Below are 15,002 nucleotides of genomic sequence, written 5' to 3'. Positions count from 1 at the left end.
TGACTGATGAAATGCGGGTATAGTGCTTAAAACAGTGCTTGCCACATAACAGGGTCTCCATAAATATCTGCCATGGCTTTCCTGAGAGCTTGGGAACTGGGAGAATAAAGGGCTTTATCTGGAATCTGGATGGCTGATCAGTATGACAAGGAGTAAGTCACTTTCAATTGCATTGGAGCAGTCTCATCATTTTATCCCCATGAGCCATAGAAATATCATCATTTTATATAATATTTGTGAGGTGAAGCAGGTTGAAAAGCACTGCTGAGCAGGCAGCAGTCTCCAGTTCAATTCCTGAAGCCTCAGCCTCACTATATCTGAGACCTTGAGTTCGCATGATACCTCAGTATCTCCTCTTTTTTATGGAGTTAGTTTAAATGTATTTTGTCTCTTACCTATAGAGTCCTGATTACGAGGGTCATAATGACAGAGAAAACCGTAAAGTATCAGCCTCTTAGCTCATCTCTGCACACGGTAATTTTCATGGTGTTTTCTACCTGGTGAGAGTCATCCTCAAGAGCTGATTACTTAGTTAACAATTGTTGAAAAACAAGTACAGGCCGAGCGCGGTGGCTCACGCCTGTAATCCCAGCACTTTGGGAGGCTGGGGCAGGCAGATCACAAGGTCAGCAGATCGAGACCATCCTGGCTAACATGGTGAAACCCCGTCTTTACTAAAAATACAAAAAAAAAAAAAAAAAAAAAATTAGCCAGGTGTGGTGGCAGGTGCCTGTGGTCCCAGCTACTCGGGAGGCTGAGGCAGGAGAATGGCGTGAACCCAGGAGGCGGAGGTTGCAGTGAGCCGAGATTGCGCCACTGCACTCCAGCCTGGGGGACAGAGTGAGATTCCGTCTCAAAAAAAAAAAAAAAAAAGAAAAGCAAATACAAACCACATAGTCTTCCTACTGCCAGGACCATGACCAAGGCCCAGTTCACATAGATGGTAACATAATAACCTCAGCACATTGGATTTTACACAGAATATTCTAGTAAAATGACAATGACACATTTGTGATTTCATGAGCTTTAAATATGTTGGTAAAACAATCAGTTTCTCCTCTTAATTATTTACCTCCATGCTGATAAGTTCGGTTTGCCATTTCTTAATAGAATGTTTGTACAACTGTTTTGAAAATAATCATGTTCAGTCTTTAGAAAAAATAGCCAAGTCTTTATGTGGAATTTAAAGTTGTATATCAAACAGATCAGTTATGGATTTAAATTTCCCAGAACAGAGGTACCTAGAAGAGAATGTGAACGTGTTTTGGAAAGATGAACAAACAGAAAGCCTTCCTGACCTTTGGAAGTCAAAGAATAGTCAACAGACTGATTTAGGCAATTTCACTGCTTTGAAGGCTTTCAAAGAAGACCGATTTCTATTTGTTTAACCACCATCTGGGGGTGCAAAGATCAGGGACATCAAAAGATTTATCTGAGCATTCGAATGTGTTTGTGAAATCACTAATGTGTCATGGAGGCATTTCTCAGAGATCTGCTTTGTGGCGGTTTTTATCTATATCAGTTTGGCAGGTGCCATCTGATCGAGTAGCCCTCCCGACATGCCAAACACCTTCCAAACGCATTCCAGAGAGAAAGAGAACCCAGCCATTTCCTGTGATTGGGAGTCAGAGGCAACTAAAGGGGGTCTATAATGACTTTCTGAGGATGTTTAATTTATCACTACTGTGGGTGAAAGCTTGTGCATGACGCTTATTCCCTACATTTCACAAGTGGCAGCATTAAATCTTCAGAAGGATAAAGAAGTCCAGTTGTCTTGCAGTAGGAAGCACTCTTTTAATAAAGTTTATCTGAGGTAGTCAGTCCAGAGCTGTTGTGGTATTTCAGAGTATTAGGGACCTACACTTCTTTCTGTTTGTTTCTGCTATGTGTGACTCCCATTCCCAAGTTCATTTCATGGTCTAAATCTGCTGCTGTTGCTACAACTTTCTAGTAAGAAGGAAGATGGGGAGGAGGAGAGCACTCCCATTCCTTTAGCTCTTCTTAAGGAAAACTCCTGGAAGTTTTTCATACCACTTCCAGGAATGACCCACATGGCTACACCTGATTACAAACTGGGGCAGGAGAATATAATATCTTTACTCCAGCTAAAATTTAGGGCCTCTATTACCATAAAAAGGGTAATTTTTTGAAAAACAATAATCTCTCTCTACTTCATCATCCTTGAGGACTCAGCTCAAATGACCCCTATTTAGAGAGACCACCTGAATCTATTCTGTCAATAGTAAGTTTCACCTACTTACTCTCTATCACAGAAGCTGTCCAACTCCATCATGGGAATAATCTTGTTTGTTTATTTGATTGTTTTTACTTTTTGTGGTCTTTCTTCCCCCACTAGAACAAAGTTCCTTTAGTGCAGGGACCTTATCTACTTTGCTGCCCAACACCATACTCCCAGTGCCTCACAGTGCCTGCACATGGTAGAAACTTAATGAACATTTGGGATGAATGACCAGATTATGAATGAGGACCCTTGCCAGAGAAAATATGGCACTGTGACTAAGTATGTAAGCTTGGGAGTTAGACAGTCTTGATTAAAATCTTGGCCCCACCTCTAATTAACAATGTGACCCTGGGCAAGTGACTTAACTTAGGTCTAAGTCTTAACTTACTAATTTATAAAATTGGAGGGGAGACTTTTGTGAGAATTAAAATAGCTAATACACATGAAGTGCTTACTACTTCATTGTACAGCAAACAGTCAGTGTTGGCTTTTACACATGACGAGCAGAATAATTATTTTTGCTATTATTGATATCTATCTAGTGGAAAGATTCAAAGGAGGCTTCCCAGGGGGAGAGACCTTGGAGATGAGTTCCATGGATAGGCAGGAGTAAGCTAGGCAAAGGAAGGAGTAAAGGGACAGCTTATGGGGAGAGGGAACCACATGGCCAAAGGTCTTGGGACAGGAGGGGAAATGTTGGAAAAACTGGTAAAAAGCCAATGTGGCCTGAGTTGGCTGAAGAGAGGAGGAGCAGTATAAAGTGAGTCTAGAAAGGAAAAGGCTGATATCATCAACTCATCCCAAGTGGGAAGGGGAGCTACCAAAGGGCTCCAAGTAGGGGAGTGCATGGACAGATTTGTAACACATAAACACCATCCTGGCTGCAATGTTGAGGGGCAGTTATCCCATCAGAATAACTTCTGTAAATGAGAAACCTACTGTAAGAGTGTACTTGCAAACCCAAGCTGGTCCCTTATGTTGGTGGGACTCTGGCAAGGAGAGCATTGAGTTACAGATCAGCGCAAACTGGCTATTTCTGGGCTTCTTGACTGTTACATAGAAACTTTTAAATATACTTAAATATTTAAAAGTTACACATGAAGACTAACAAACTGTTAAACTAAGTACTTTGACAAATACACACTCATAATGACTAAAAGTCAAAAAAATACCAAAGATAGTTGAATTTAATCATTATTGTCCGTGTCTGATATTCTACTGATGGGCTAGTAATGTTTGGATGAATAATAAAGACACACATAATTCACAAATTATTACATATGTATTCTATAAAATTTATTTTTCTTGCCTTCTTTTCAGCAAAATCATGAATTGTGTTCTTATAATCCAGAACACAATTATATTCTATGTCATTATAAATTTATAATTATGTAGTTGTAGTCTGTTTAAAATAATGCTCTAAAAGATTAAAAAGTATTTGAATTCTAATGTAGAAAATTTTGAATATATTTAATAGAAATATAAATTAAAGTGAGTGTAAACAATTAAAAACATTTTTGTACATTTATTTATGTTTTCCAAAAGGTTATTTTTCTTCTAAAATATTCAGAATTATTGAAGCCAGAGAAATTAGTCAAGAAAAAGATGTAAAAGGCATCCAAATTGGATAGGAAGAAGTAAAATGATCTCTATTTGCAGATGACATGGGTCTTACATGTAGAAAAGTCTGAAGATTCCACCAAAAAACTGTTAGAACTAATAAATTCAGCAAAGTTGAAGGATTCAAAACCAACATACAAAAAAACAGTTGTATTTATATATACTAACAGTGAATATCTGAAAAGGAAAACAAGAAAACAATTACATTTACAATAGCATAAAACAATACTTAGGGATAAATTAACCAAGGAGGAAAAAGACTACTTATACACTGAAAACTATGAAACATTGATGAAAGAAATTAAAGAAGACACAAATAAATGAGGAATATCCCTTATTCATGGATTGAAGACTTAACAGTAATTAAGATGTTAATGCTACTCAAAGTGATCTGCAGAGTCAATACAATCCCTATCAAAACTGAAGAGAGAAAAATTCATCCTGAAATTCATATGAAATCTCAAGAAACCCAAACATCCAAAAGAATCTTGAAAAAGAACAGATATCTGACATTTCCTGATTTCAAAACTTCTTACAAAGCCACAGTAATCAAAACAGTATAGTACTGGCATAAAGACTTATGGACCAATGGAATAGAACACAGAACCCAGAAATAAGCCCTTGCATATATGGTCAAATGATTTTTGACAAGGGTATCAAGACCATTTAATGGGGAAAGAACAGTCTTTTCAATAAATGTTATTAGGCAAACTGGATATCCACATGCAAAGGAATGAAGTTGGATCCTAACCTTATGCCATATAGAAAAATTAACTCAAAATGGATCAAAGACCTAATGTAAGAGTTAAAACTATAAAACCCTTAGAAGAAAATATATGGGAAAAGCTTCATGACATTAGATTTGTCAATAATTTCTTAGATATGACATCAAAAGCACAGCCAAAAAAAGAAAAAATAAATTTGACTACACCAAAATTACAAATTTCTGTGAATCAAAGGACACAATCAACAGAGTAAAAAGGCAACTTATGAAATTGGAGGATATATTTACAAACCATATCTCTGATAAGGGTTTAATACCCAGAACCTGTAAAGAACTCCTACAGCTCAACAACAAAAAACCAAACAACTCAATTAAAAAATGGGCAAAGGACTTGAATAGACATTTCTCCAAAGAAGATATACAACTAGCCAATAAGCACACCTGAAAGATGCTCAGCATCACTAATCACTAGGGAAATGTAAATCAAAACCACAATGAGATACCACTTCACACACCTCACACCCATTAGGATGGCAACTATGAAAAAAAAAAAAACGAGAAAATGATAAGTGTTGGCTAGGATGTGTAGAAATTAGAAGCTTTGTGCACTATTGGTGGGAGTGTAAAATGGTGAAGCTGCTATGAAAAACAGTATAAAAGTTCCTGAGAAAATTAACAATAGAATTACCATGTGATCCAGAAATCCTACTTGTGAGTATGTACCCAAAGGAATTGAAAGCAGGGTCTCAAAAAGAAGCTTGTACACCCATATACCAGCATTGTACCAGCATAATAACCAAAAGCTAAAAGGTGAAAGCAACCCAGGTGTCCATCAGTAGATGAATGGATAAGCACAACGTGGTATATATAGACAATGGAATATTATTAAGCCTTAAAAAGAAGGAAACTCTGACACATGCTATTACATGGTTGAAACTTGAGGACCTTATGCTAAGTGAAATAAGCCAGTTGGAAAAAAGACAAATACCATATGATTCTACTTACATGAAGTATCTAGAAGAGTCAAATTCATAGAGACAGAAGGTGAAATGATAGTTGTTAGGAGCTGGGTGGAGTCAGGAATGAGGAGTTATGTTGAAGGAGTAGAATTTCAATTTTGCAAGATGAAAAGAGTTTTAGAGATGGATGGTGGTGATGGCTGCATAACAATGTGAACGTACAGTGTGATGTACCACTGAACTGTACAACGAAAATGGTTAAGATAGTAAATTTTGTGTTGCATTAAATTTTATGTAAGCTTTTTAATTGCAAAAATATAATCATTTGAGCATATATGTAAGGGTTTATATCTGGGTTCTTTGTTCTACTCCATTGGTCTATATATCTATGTTTGTATCAGTACTATATTGTTTTGATTACTGTAGCTTTGTAACAAAAAGCTTACACAAATTTAACACAAAATTTTTAACACAATAATTTAAAGTTAACTATTGAATGAAGGGGAGTTGTTAACTATAATTAACACATATCAAATTTTTAAGTAAAGATATTTAAATAAAGCAATCTTTTTCTACTTGGATTTTAAAATGTTTGTTTGCTGAATATTATTAATTTTACAAAGTAAAACTTTGTAATTCCAGTATGAAAATGCCCATCTTGTTGCCAGTGTAAATTATGGATATTGCATTTCAGAAGTGTTATACCTAGACGAACACATCAAATTTATAAGTACAAATTATTTAACATTGCAAATATTAAACAATGCAAAATGCCACCATGTACAACTATTGCAAATGCCATGCCAACTCACGAGTTCCCTTGGAACCACAAATTGGAGCATAACAAGAATCCAAAGAATAGATGCTCTTCACTTCTGGGAAACAATACTCCCTTATGTGAGAACCTATTGATTTTGTGCTCTCTGAGAGGAAAGATTTGACAAGTTGATGAATTTGTCTTTTCTTCTTGAATACTTTTGTTCCTCAAATATTCATGCTCTAAAGCAGTGTCTGTCTTCACAACATTCAGACACAGTCTTCCCTCCAAGGCAGGACCTGAGAACCACCTTTCTTTGGGGCCTAAATGGCATTAGCCTGGAGGTGAACACTTTGAGTCATGCAGAGTCACGCTGTGCCAGCCCTGAGTGTCAGATCCCTGGTGATAGAAGCCTCCATATATCCTTCAGTAAATTTACTGTTGGTGTGTTTTTGTGATACATGGGATCCTCTAAAGCACAGGGCTCAGAGCAGGGGTCCCCTCTTTCCTGGGCTGAAGCATGGCACTGTTCAAACCCCACTTTCTATTCCTTAAAATGAAAATGCACCGGTTAGATTGGATATATTCACTCTGGGAACATTAGAAGGCTCATTATTCAGCGAAGTATGTTTGAGGAAGATACTCAGTTTTGAATTGTCTAGATTTTAGTCAAATTTGGTCAGTTCTGTGATCTTGGAAAAGTTACTTACAAGCTCTATACCCAGGATTTTTCATCTCTAAAATGGGGATTAAAATAGGACCTACCTCATTGCATTGGGTGAGCATTAACTGAGAGAATGCGCATTAAGTTTTTAGCAGCATGATTGGCCCAGGATAGGTATTACTGATAATGATGATGATGATTTGGATGGCAAGGCAGAATCTCAGAGACAAGCTTAGCTTGGAGAAAATTCATGTTCCATTACAATCTCTGGGATAGACTGGCTGGTACTTAGAATTAAGATAACTAATTGGACCAGGGCGTGACTTTATTGTCAAAATCTAAGTCACGGCTCAATGTTCTTTAAATCTGGAAAATAAAGCAAGGCTTTCTGAGGTACCATCCAACTCATAGGTAGTTGTGTGGCTGCTTGAGCAGGCCCAGAATGATCACCAATGATATTAAGACCGTCAGGTTCTCTGAAGAACCTGGACACTCTTAGGATATGCTGTAAACATAAGAATATTTATGAGTCAAGTTTCAAGGCTACAGGGAGGCTCTTATGCCCAGGGGAAAATGTCGTTGCCTGCAGTTGAATAGTTGAGTCATGGATTGATAGCGAGACTTGATTTGATAAGGGCTGAGTACATCTGTCTCATTTATGCACGGAACTTCATTAGCCATTGTCTTCCACAATTCCTTTGGTTAACTGTGGGTCATCTAAGGGAGAGGAAAAAACCCCACACAACTTCAAAGGTAATTTCTTTCTTCTCCAAAAACAGTCTTGGGTTTTCTGGTTTAACAGAGAATTGAGAAGTAAGCATGCATCATTAATTTCTATGTGGATAACATTCTTCACTTCAAATAGCAATTAGTGATAACATTTCTATCTCATGTTGTGATGAGGTTTTTATGCTAATCATCACATAGCTGTAAATTAATCATTTGGGCACAGTTAGAGAGGATGTATATTTCATGAGACAGATATAGATATCAAGATCCGTTTGATATTTACTCAAGGTAAATGGGAAGCATCTCAAATTATTATGAAAGGAGCATACTGAGCAAATAGGACTGTGTGCGGCAATGTAATGTATGCAGTGTAGATGCATGAGAATTTTTAAGACACTCTTGGTGTCATTACTGTAATTATTGTGAGGAGGGTGGAACACTCTAGGGAACGTAAACTCCAAATTATCCACAGACACAGCAGAACCCTCAAAACCACATCTTAACAATGTCAAGGGCAAAATCAGCAATTGACCTCCTTTCCCTCTGGCTTCTTCCTTTTTTTTTGGTGACAGATTTCACCCTTTTCACATTATACAATATTTAAATGGGTTTCTCTTCTCAGTTTGCACTTAAGTCTGCTCAGCTAAATGAATCAGAAAAGCAACTTGACCCTAAAGTCAAATTGGAAAGCGGCTGCATGCATAGAAAATAGGCCACCATGCAAATGATATACCATTTCTCAGCAGATAAACAGTTCTTTTTAAATTTATGGAAAACAAGAGAATCATACTTAAAAATGCCTATAGTGATAGTTACTCAATAGCTTGTGCCAGGCTGCAAGATTGCCTGGTACACCTTAGCAATTATGATGTGCAGGTAGAGTTCTCATGAGAGGAAAATAATTCTACAGACCACTCTTGTATTAGGATTTTTGCTTTGCTACAAAGGAATACCTAAGACTGGGTAATTCATAAAGAAAAGAGGTTTAATTGGCTCATGGTTCTGCAGACTGTACAAGAAGCATGGCGCTAGAATCTGCTTCTGGTGAGGACCTCAGGAAGCTTATAATCATGGTGGAAGGGGAAAGGGGAGCAGATGTCTCACGTGGCAAGTATGGGAGCAAGAGAGAGATGGGATAAGTGCCACACATCTTTAAACAACCAGATATTGTGGGAACTCACTATTGTGAGGATAGCACCAAGCCATTCATGAGGGGTCTGCTCTCATGACCCGAATACCTCATGCCAGGCCCCACTTCCACCATTGGGGATTACATCTCAACATGAGGTCTGGAGGGGACAAACATCCAAACTATATCATCTTTCTTCCACCCTCTCTTGTTCTAACTCCCACGTACTTCTTCATACCTCCCCTACTCTTATTGCTATTGATAAGCACACTCATCAGCACGCTCCCCTACCTGCACACAGTCACATTGTTGCCCTTACCCAGACCCTCCGTACTCATCTAATAAGGCAGCAGTAAAGGGGCCCAGCTAGAAAATGGGCCATTTATGTTATCATTTGGCCCCATATAATTTTTTTTGTTGCTAAGGAAACAGACAGTTTTACGGAGAGAATGAATAAGATCCATTTCTTCAGAGCCACTTGTAGGATAAGGCAATGGGGGTACAATCCCTAACCCTACGCCAAAGGTGGAGGTGGAGAAAGGGTCTAGTTCCCTGGAGGAACTAGAAGGGTACAGTGACTCAGGAGGCAGTGGGGGAGGAAATGACGATCTTGCCAGCTGGTGGAACTTTGAGACTATAATACAACTTTGTGAGTTTCTCTCTTCTAAAGTTGCTCTGAAACCTAAAATTCTTGAGTGACTGGGGTAGGTGGTGGTAGCAATGAGTGGAGAATACAGAATTTAACTTACTCTGGGCTCCACCGTCTATGGGGATAATCTAAGATGTTGCTCAGAGCTGATAAGCAGAAAGCACAGCAGCCCCAAGTCAAAGGGAGGTGGAGCTCATTGGTGTGGCAGTGTTCCTATAAGAAGTTACTCTTTGCTATTCCTGAAGGAAAGGGAAGAAATTTAGTCCAATAGGACATAAATGTCCATCTTAGCAAAAAAGAGGCAATCAGTCAGCCTGTGAATTTTTAATGCTAATTATAAAACTGGATATAACTTTTCTAGAAAATAACCCTGAAATCCAATAATGATGACTAGATAAACTACAGATTATCCTTGAACTGTGGTAATTCATAGATACCAAGAACAAGCAAGTACTACCAAATAGAAGTAGTTACTGTGAACACCCTTAGCTTATTTCTTACCTTAAAAGAAATGTTTTCAGCATTTCATGTTAATTATTGTATTTCTTTAGTTTTTTTTGTAGATGCTTTTTATCTGGTTAAGGATGTCTTCTTTAATTTTTACCATAAACGGATTTTAGGTTTTATGTGACTCTTTTTCTTCATCTACAGACGATTGGATAACTTTTCCCTTTTAAATTTGTTAATGTGATGGATTAAATTAACTGATAGTCTAATGATAAACCAATCTTGCATATTTGAGCAGACTTTGGACAGTTCAGAAAATTTCTGTGAATCTACATACCCAGATTGGAATCAAGTTGTGAAAAAAATGAATCAAAATGCATTAAATGTAAAAGGAATATAAGTATATTCGTCAGACAAAAATTAGTGGTCTGACACCCACTTCCAACCAAGTAGGAGTAACAGGGACCAGACTTACCTTTACGCATGAAACAATTAAAAAATCCAAATACAATGTATTAAATAACAGTGTTCAAGACACCAGACATCAGGAAATGAGGAGCAATGATGCCCAACAGACAGAAAACGAATGATGAGCACTATGATGGCCCTAGCTTACTTCCTTAATAGAGTTCCCAGTTACACTGTGGGGAAGGGAAACCCAGGCAGAGCCCAGGAACCACCATGAGTTGAAAAGAGGAATGTGAATGTCCAGAGAGGCTGAGGCAGCTAGAATTCACAGGACACAGTGTCACAGAGGATAGTTCCACACACAGAGAGAAGGCCAGAGAGCTGCAGAGGGTCCCACCTTCCCACAACTTCAGGTGAGTACTGATCAGTTCATGCATTTGCGGAAATGATCAGAGACTGGGGAAAGAACCATCTGGAAGGAATATAGAAAATAATACTAGGAACTCCTGTTCCTTCAGTCATAGAGAAAAAACATCATAATCCATAGAGCATCAAGAGTACTTAGAAGGGTTGAGCTTTAGTAGTGGGGCAAAATTAGCCCTAGACTAAATGTTGCTCTAGTTTCACCTCATTGAGCTTGGTTAAAGAATCAGGACATGCTACATTTCTGAATCCCACATGAACCTGAGAGTGACTGACTGTCTTTTGGATTGAGTTGAAAGACACCATCTTGTAAGCTACATGACCAATATTAATCACTCAAAATATCTCCTTGTGTCATCAAGGGCCACTGTGGTAGAAATTATTACTCATGTGGGTTACTGAGTGGTGTCTCCAATACAAGTCTCCATTTCTGACCACTTGTTTCCTTTCGTGAAAATAGGATATGAATGATACCACCTAAAGTACAATTGTGAATAATGACTTACCTTTTTCGTAGTTTCCATATTTCCTTCCTAAGCCTTTCTCCTCTCTTAAGAGAATTCCAGGACTTTCCTAGAAAGGCACTCAGGCTAGCTCTCTCTTGACAGGGCTTCTTGATGGAAATTTTCATTTTGTTTCCCTTCAAAAAAGGGAAGGAAGGAGGAATGGAACTGAGAAATGAATTTGCTGTAAAATAGAAGCAGCTAACATTCCTCAATCAGGGGACATATATTGTGGACCTACTATGTACTGGGCACTGTTCTTGGTGCCCTTAAATTAGGGAAACAACCACTTGTTTTCCAACTGTTCTTAACAAAAGACTGCAGAGGAGGTATGAGGTAGCAGTCCAATTTAAACGTTTACTTATAGATGACTGTTGTAACATTTATTGAAAAGTCCACCTTTTTTTTACAGATCATCTATACCAACCTGTCATAAATCAAGTTTTTGCATATGTGGTTCTGGATCTGAACTCTAGTCTGTCCCACTGGTCTACTCATTTATCGTTGTGCTAATACTATGCCATCTTAAAGACAATAAGTTAAGTCTTGACATCTGGTAAGATAAGATAAAAAATCAGAATAGGCTACATTATGTTGTGGCAACAAAACCTCCACAAAATTATTAGTGGCTTAACACAACAGAAATTTATTTCTTAGTCATGCTTCACGTCCATCGTGAGTAAACTGGAAGCTCTGTCATTCCTTCTTATCGCTCTGGATCCAAGCTTGTGGAGCAGGCATTATCTGAAACATTGCCATTTGCCTTGGAGAAGGAGACAGTATGTCAAATCATACAGGGAATTTTACAATTTCCACTCAGAAGTGTATGATCTCTTTGAAACATGAGTTTTAGTTGCTTAATATTTGGGCTTTGCTCTTTTTCTGTAAGTCCTGCGTAGAAGCTTTTCTCATTGAACACCAAACAGTTAAGTCCAAAACAAAACACCTGCTGATTTCTGTTTATATTAATTTGCCAAAAGTACATAGTAATACCAAATTACAAGAAATCAGGAAAGTACAATCTTGCCTTGAATGAAAGTGGAACTAAGGGGCTATGATCCCCTACTTTTATTGTTTTTTTCAGAAATAGTTGGCTGTTATTAGCCCTTAGTAGTCCAATTACACTTTAGATTCAGCTTGACACATTAAATAAATGAACAAACCAACAAAACAAAATCAAGAACTCAAAGCCAAAACACTCCATTGTAAAATTTTGATAGAGATTGTATTGACTCCATAGATAAATCTGGGGAAAATGAACATCTTTGCTATTGAGTCTTCCAAAACATGAATGGCATATTTCTCTAACTATTTAGCTCTACTTTAATATATTTTAATAAAGTTTGATAACTTTTATCCATAAAACAATCTCATATCTTATCATAAATTTTTTTTCTAGACTCTTTACATTATTATTATTTTTAGAGGCAGGGTCTTCCTATGTTGCACAGGCTGGCCTCGAACTCTTAGACTCAAGTGATTCTCCTGCCTCATCCCTCCCTAGTAGCTGGAACTACAGGAATGTTGGTGTGTGCCAATGAACACAGCTAACATTTTATATTATTTGATGCAAATGTAAATGATATCTTTTTAGTTGCATTTTCTAAGTATTTGTCTAGAAATATTTTTCATTTTTAAAAATTTCTTTTCTTGAGCAAACTTCTTAAGCCCCATTTTTAATTATGATACTTTTTTGGTAGATTCTTCTGAATTTTCAGTGTAGGCAATCATATTTGTCTACAAGTAGAAACAGTTTTCTTTCTTCCTTTCCATTGCTTATACATTTTCTCACCTGTCTGTGGAAGCTAGAATATCCAAGTACTACCAAATAGAAGTAGTTACTGTGAACACCCTTAGTTTATTTCTTACCTTAAAAGAAATATTTTCAGCATTTCATGTTAATTATGATATTTCTTTAGCTTTTTTTGTAGACAGTTTTTATCTGGGTAAGGATGTCTTCTTTAATTTTTACCATAAATGGATTCTAGGTTTTATGTGACTCTTTTTCTGCATCTAGAGATGATTGGATAACTTTTCGCTTTTAACTTTGTTAATGTGATGAATTAAATTAACTGATATTCTAATGATAAACCAATCTTGCATATCTGGCAGAAACTCAACTTTGTCATCATTTATTCTCTTTTTCTTTCACTAATAGATGCAGTTTGTTAATATTTTGTTCAATTTTTTTCATTTATAATCATGAGTGAAATTGGCTTGTGATTTTTCCAAACTGTCCTTAATTAGATTTTGGTGTTAAGATTGTACTAGTCTCATAAAATGAGCTTAGAATTAATTAGTCCCTCTTCTATACTGTAAAATAATTTTGTAAAATTGAAATTATTTATTTAAAGTTTGGGAGAACTTACTTATAAAACTAAAGAATTTATGTGGTGGAGGGTACATTTTAAACTAGTGATTCAATTTATTTAATATTTCTAGAGCTATTAAAATATTAAGTTTATTCATCAACTTATTTAAGTAATCACATTTTTTTCTAAAAATTGGTGCATTTATTCAAGGTTCCAAATTATCAGCATAAGGCTTTTAATCAGTAATTTTCAGTATTTTCAAAGAGCCAAATCTTTGGCTTTGTTGATCCTTTCTACTGAAGGCTTGTGATCTATTTCACACACTTCTACTCATATTTATTGTTTATGCCTTAATTCTTTATTTGGGTTTATTCTGCTATTTCTTAATTGGAGGAAAAAAAGGATAGCAGAATAAACCCAAATAATTAGGGAATAAACAATAATCCCTAATTCTTTCTTTGGGTTTATTAGCTTATTTTAAATTTTTTATCATTTTGAACTGTAACTTTGCCTCTAAGAAACTGCCTACCTGCATCCTACAAGTTTTGATATGAAAGTGTTGTCTGTGTGTGAGCTATTATTCAGTTATACATATGTTTTAATTTTAATTATAATTCTTTCTGTAACTCCGTATTAGTCTGTTCTCACACCGCAAATAAACGCATACCCAAGATTGGGTAATTTATAAAAGAAAGAGGTTTAATTGACTCACAGTTTCACGTAGCTGGGGAGGCCTCACAATCATGGCTGAAGGCGAATGAGGAGCAAAGTCATGTCTTGCATGGCGGCAGGCAAGAGAGCTTGTGTAAGGGAACTCCCCTTTATAAAACCATCAGATGAGACTTATTCACTATCATGAGAACAGCATGGGAAACACCTTCCCCCATGATTCAATTACCTCCCACTGGGTCCCTCCCATGACATGTGGGAATCATGGAAGCTACAATTCAAGATGAGATTTGGGTGAGGACACAGCCAAACCATATCAGACTCATAAACTACTAAATAATTTCTTTATTTACTAAGTCATTTATTTATTTCAATGAGTCATATTTCTAATTTTCCAAACTTATATATGTTTTTAGTTGATTAGTGGTATTGTGGTCACAGAATATGATATCAAATTTGTTAAGCCTTTTTTTCTCATTCCGTTTGGTGGGGGAGGTTGTTTTGTTGTTACACACTTTACCTCTCTATTTTGTGGTTACCTTAGAAAATTTAACTTTCTTTTTTTTTTTTTTTTTTTTTTTTGAGATGGAGTCTCCCACTGTCACCCAGGCTGGAGTGCAGTGGCACGATCTCAGCTCACTGCAACCCCTACCTCCTGGGTTCAAATGATTTGCGTGCTTCAGCCTCCCGAGTAGCTGGGACTACAGGTGCACACCACCATGCCTGACTAATTTTTGTGTGTGTATTTTTAGTACAGACAGGGTTTG

At 36.9% G+C, this 15,002-nt stretch overlaps 1 protein-coding gene across 3 annotated transcripts in view; it reads right to left on the bottom strand.

The window, feature by feature from the left end:
• CPQ (carboxypeptidase Q) overlaps nucleotides 1-15,002 on the bottom strand; it is a 587,881-nt gene that overhangs the window by 66,475 nt on the left and 506,404 nt on the right. The window contains exons 8-9 of one of the 3 annotated variants that reach the window (XM_063668990.1): nucleotides 14,279-14,385; nucleotides 11,258-11,391 (exon numbers count right to left, since the gene is read on the bottom strand). The exons of 1 other annotated variant lie outside the window; for it this stretch is intronic. In XM_063668990.1, coding sequence (XP_063525060.1) covers nucleotides 11,258-11,391; nucleotides 14,279-14,385 — 241 coding nt within the window. Of the gene's footprint in view, nucleotides 1-11,257; nucleotides 11,392-11,878; nucleotides 12,018-14,278; nucleotides 14,386-15,002 lie in introns of those variants that run through there. One more of the 3 variants, XM_063668991.1, reaches the window with a different exon arrangement.

This window comes from Pongo pygmaeus, chromosome 7 (genome assembly GCF_028885625.2).
Source record: "Pongo pygmaeus isolate AG05252 chromosome 7, NHGRI_mPonPyg2-v2.0_pri, whole genome shotgun sequence".
Classification (NCBI taxonomy): domain Eukaryota; kingdom Metazoa; phylum Chordata; class Mammalia; order Primates; family Hominidae; genus Pongo; species Pongo pygmaeus.
This window is presented reverse-complemented; position numbering and strand designations above follow the sequence as displayed.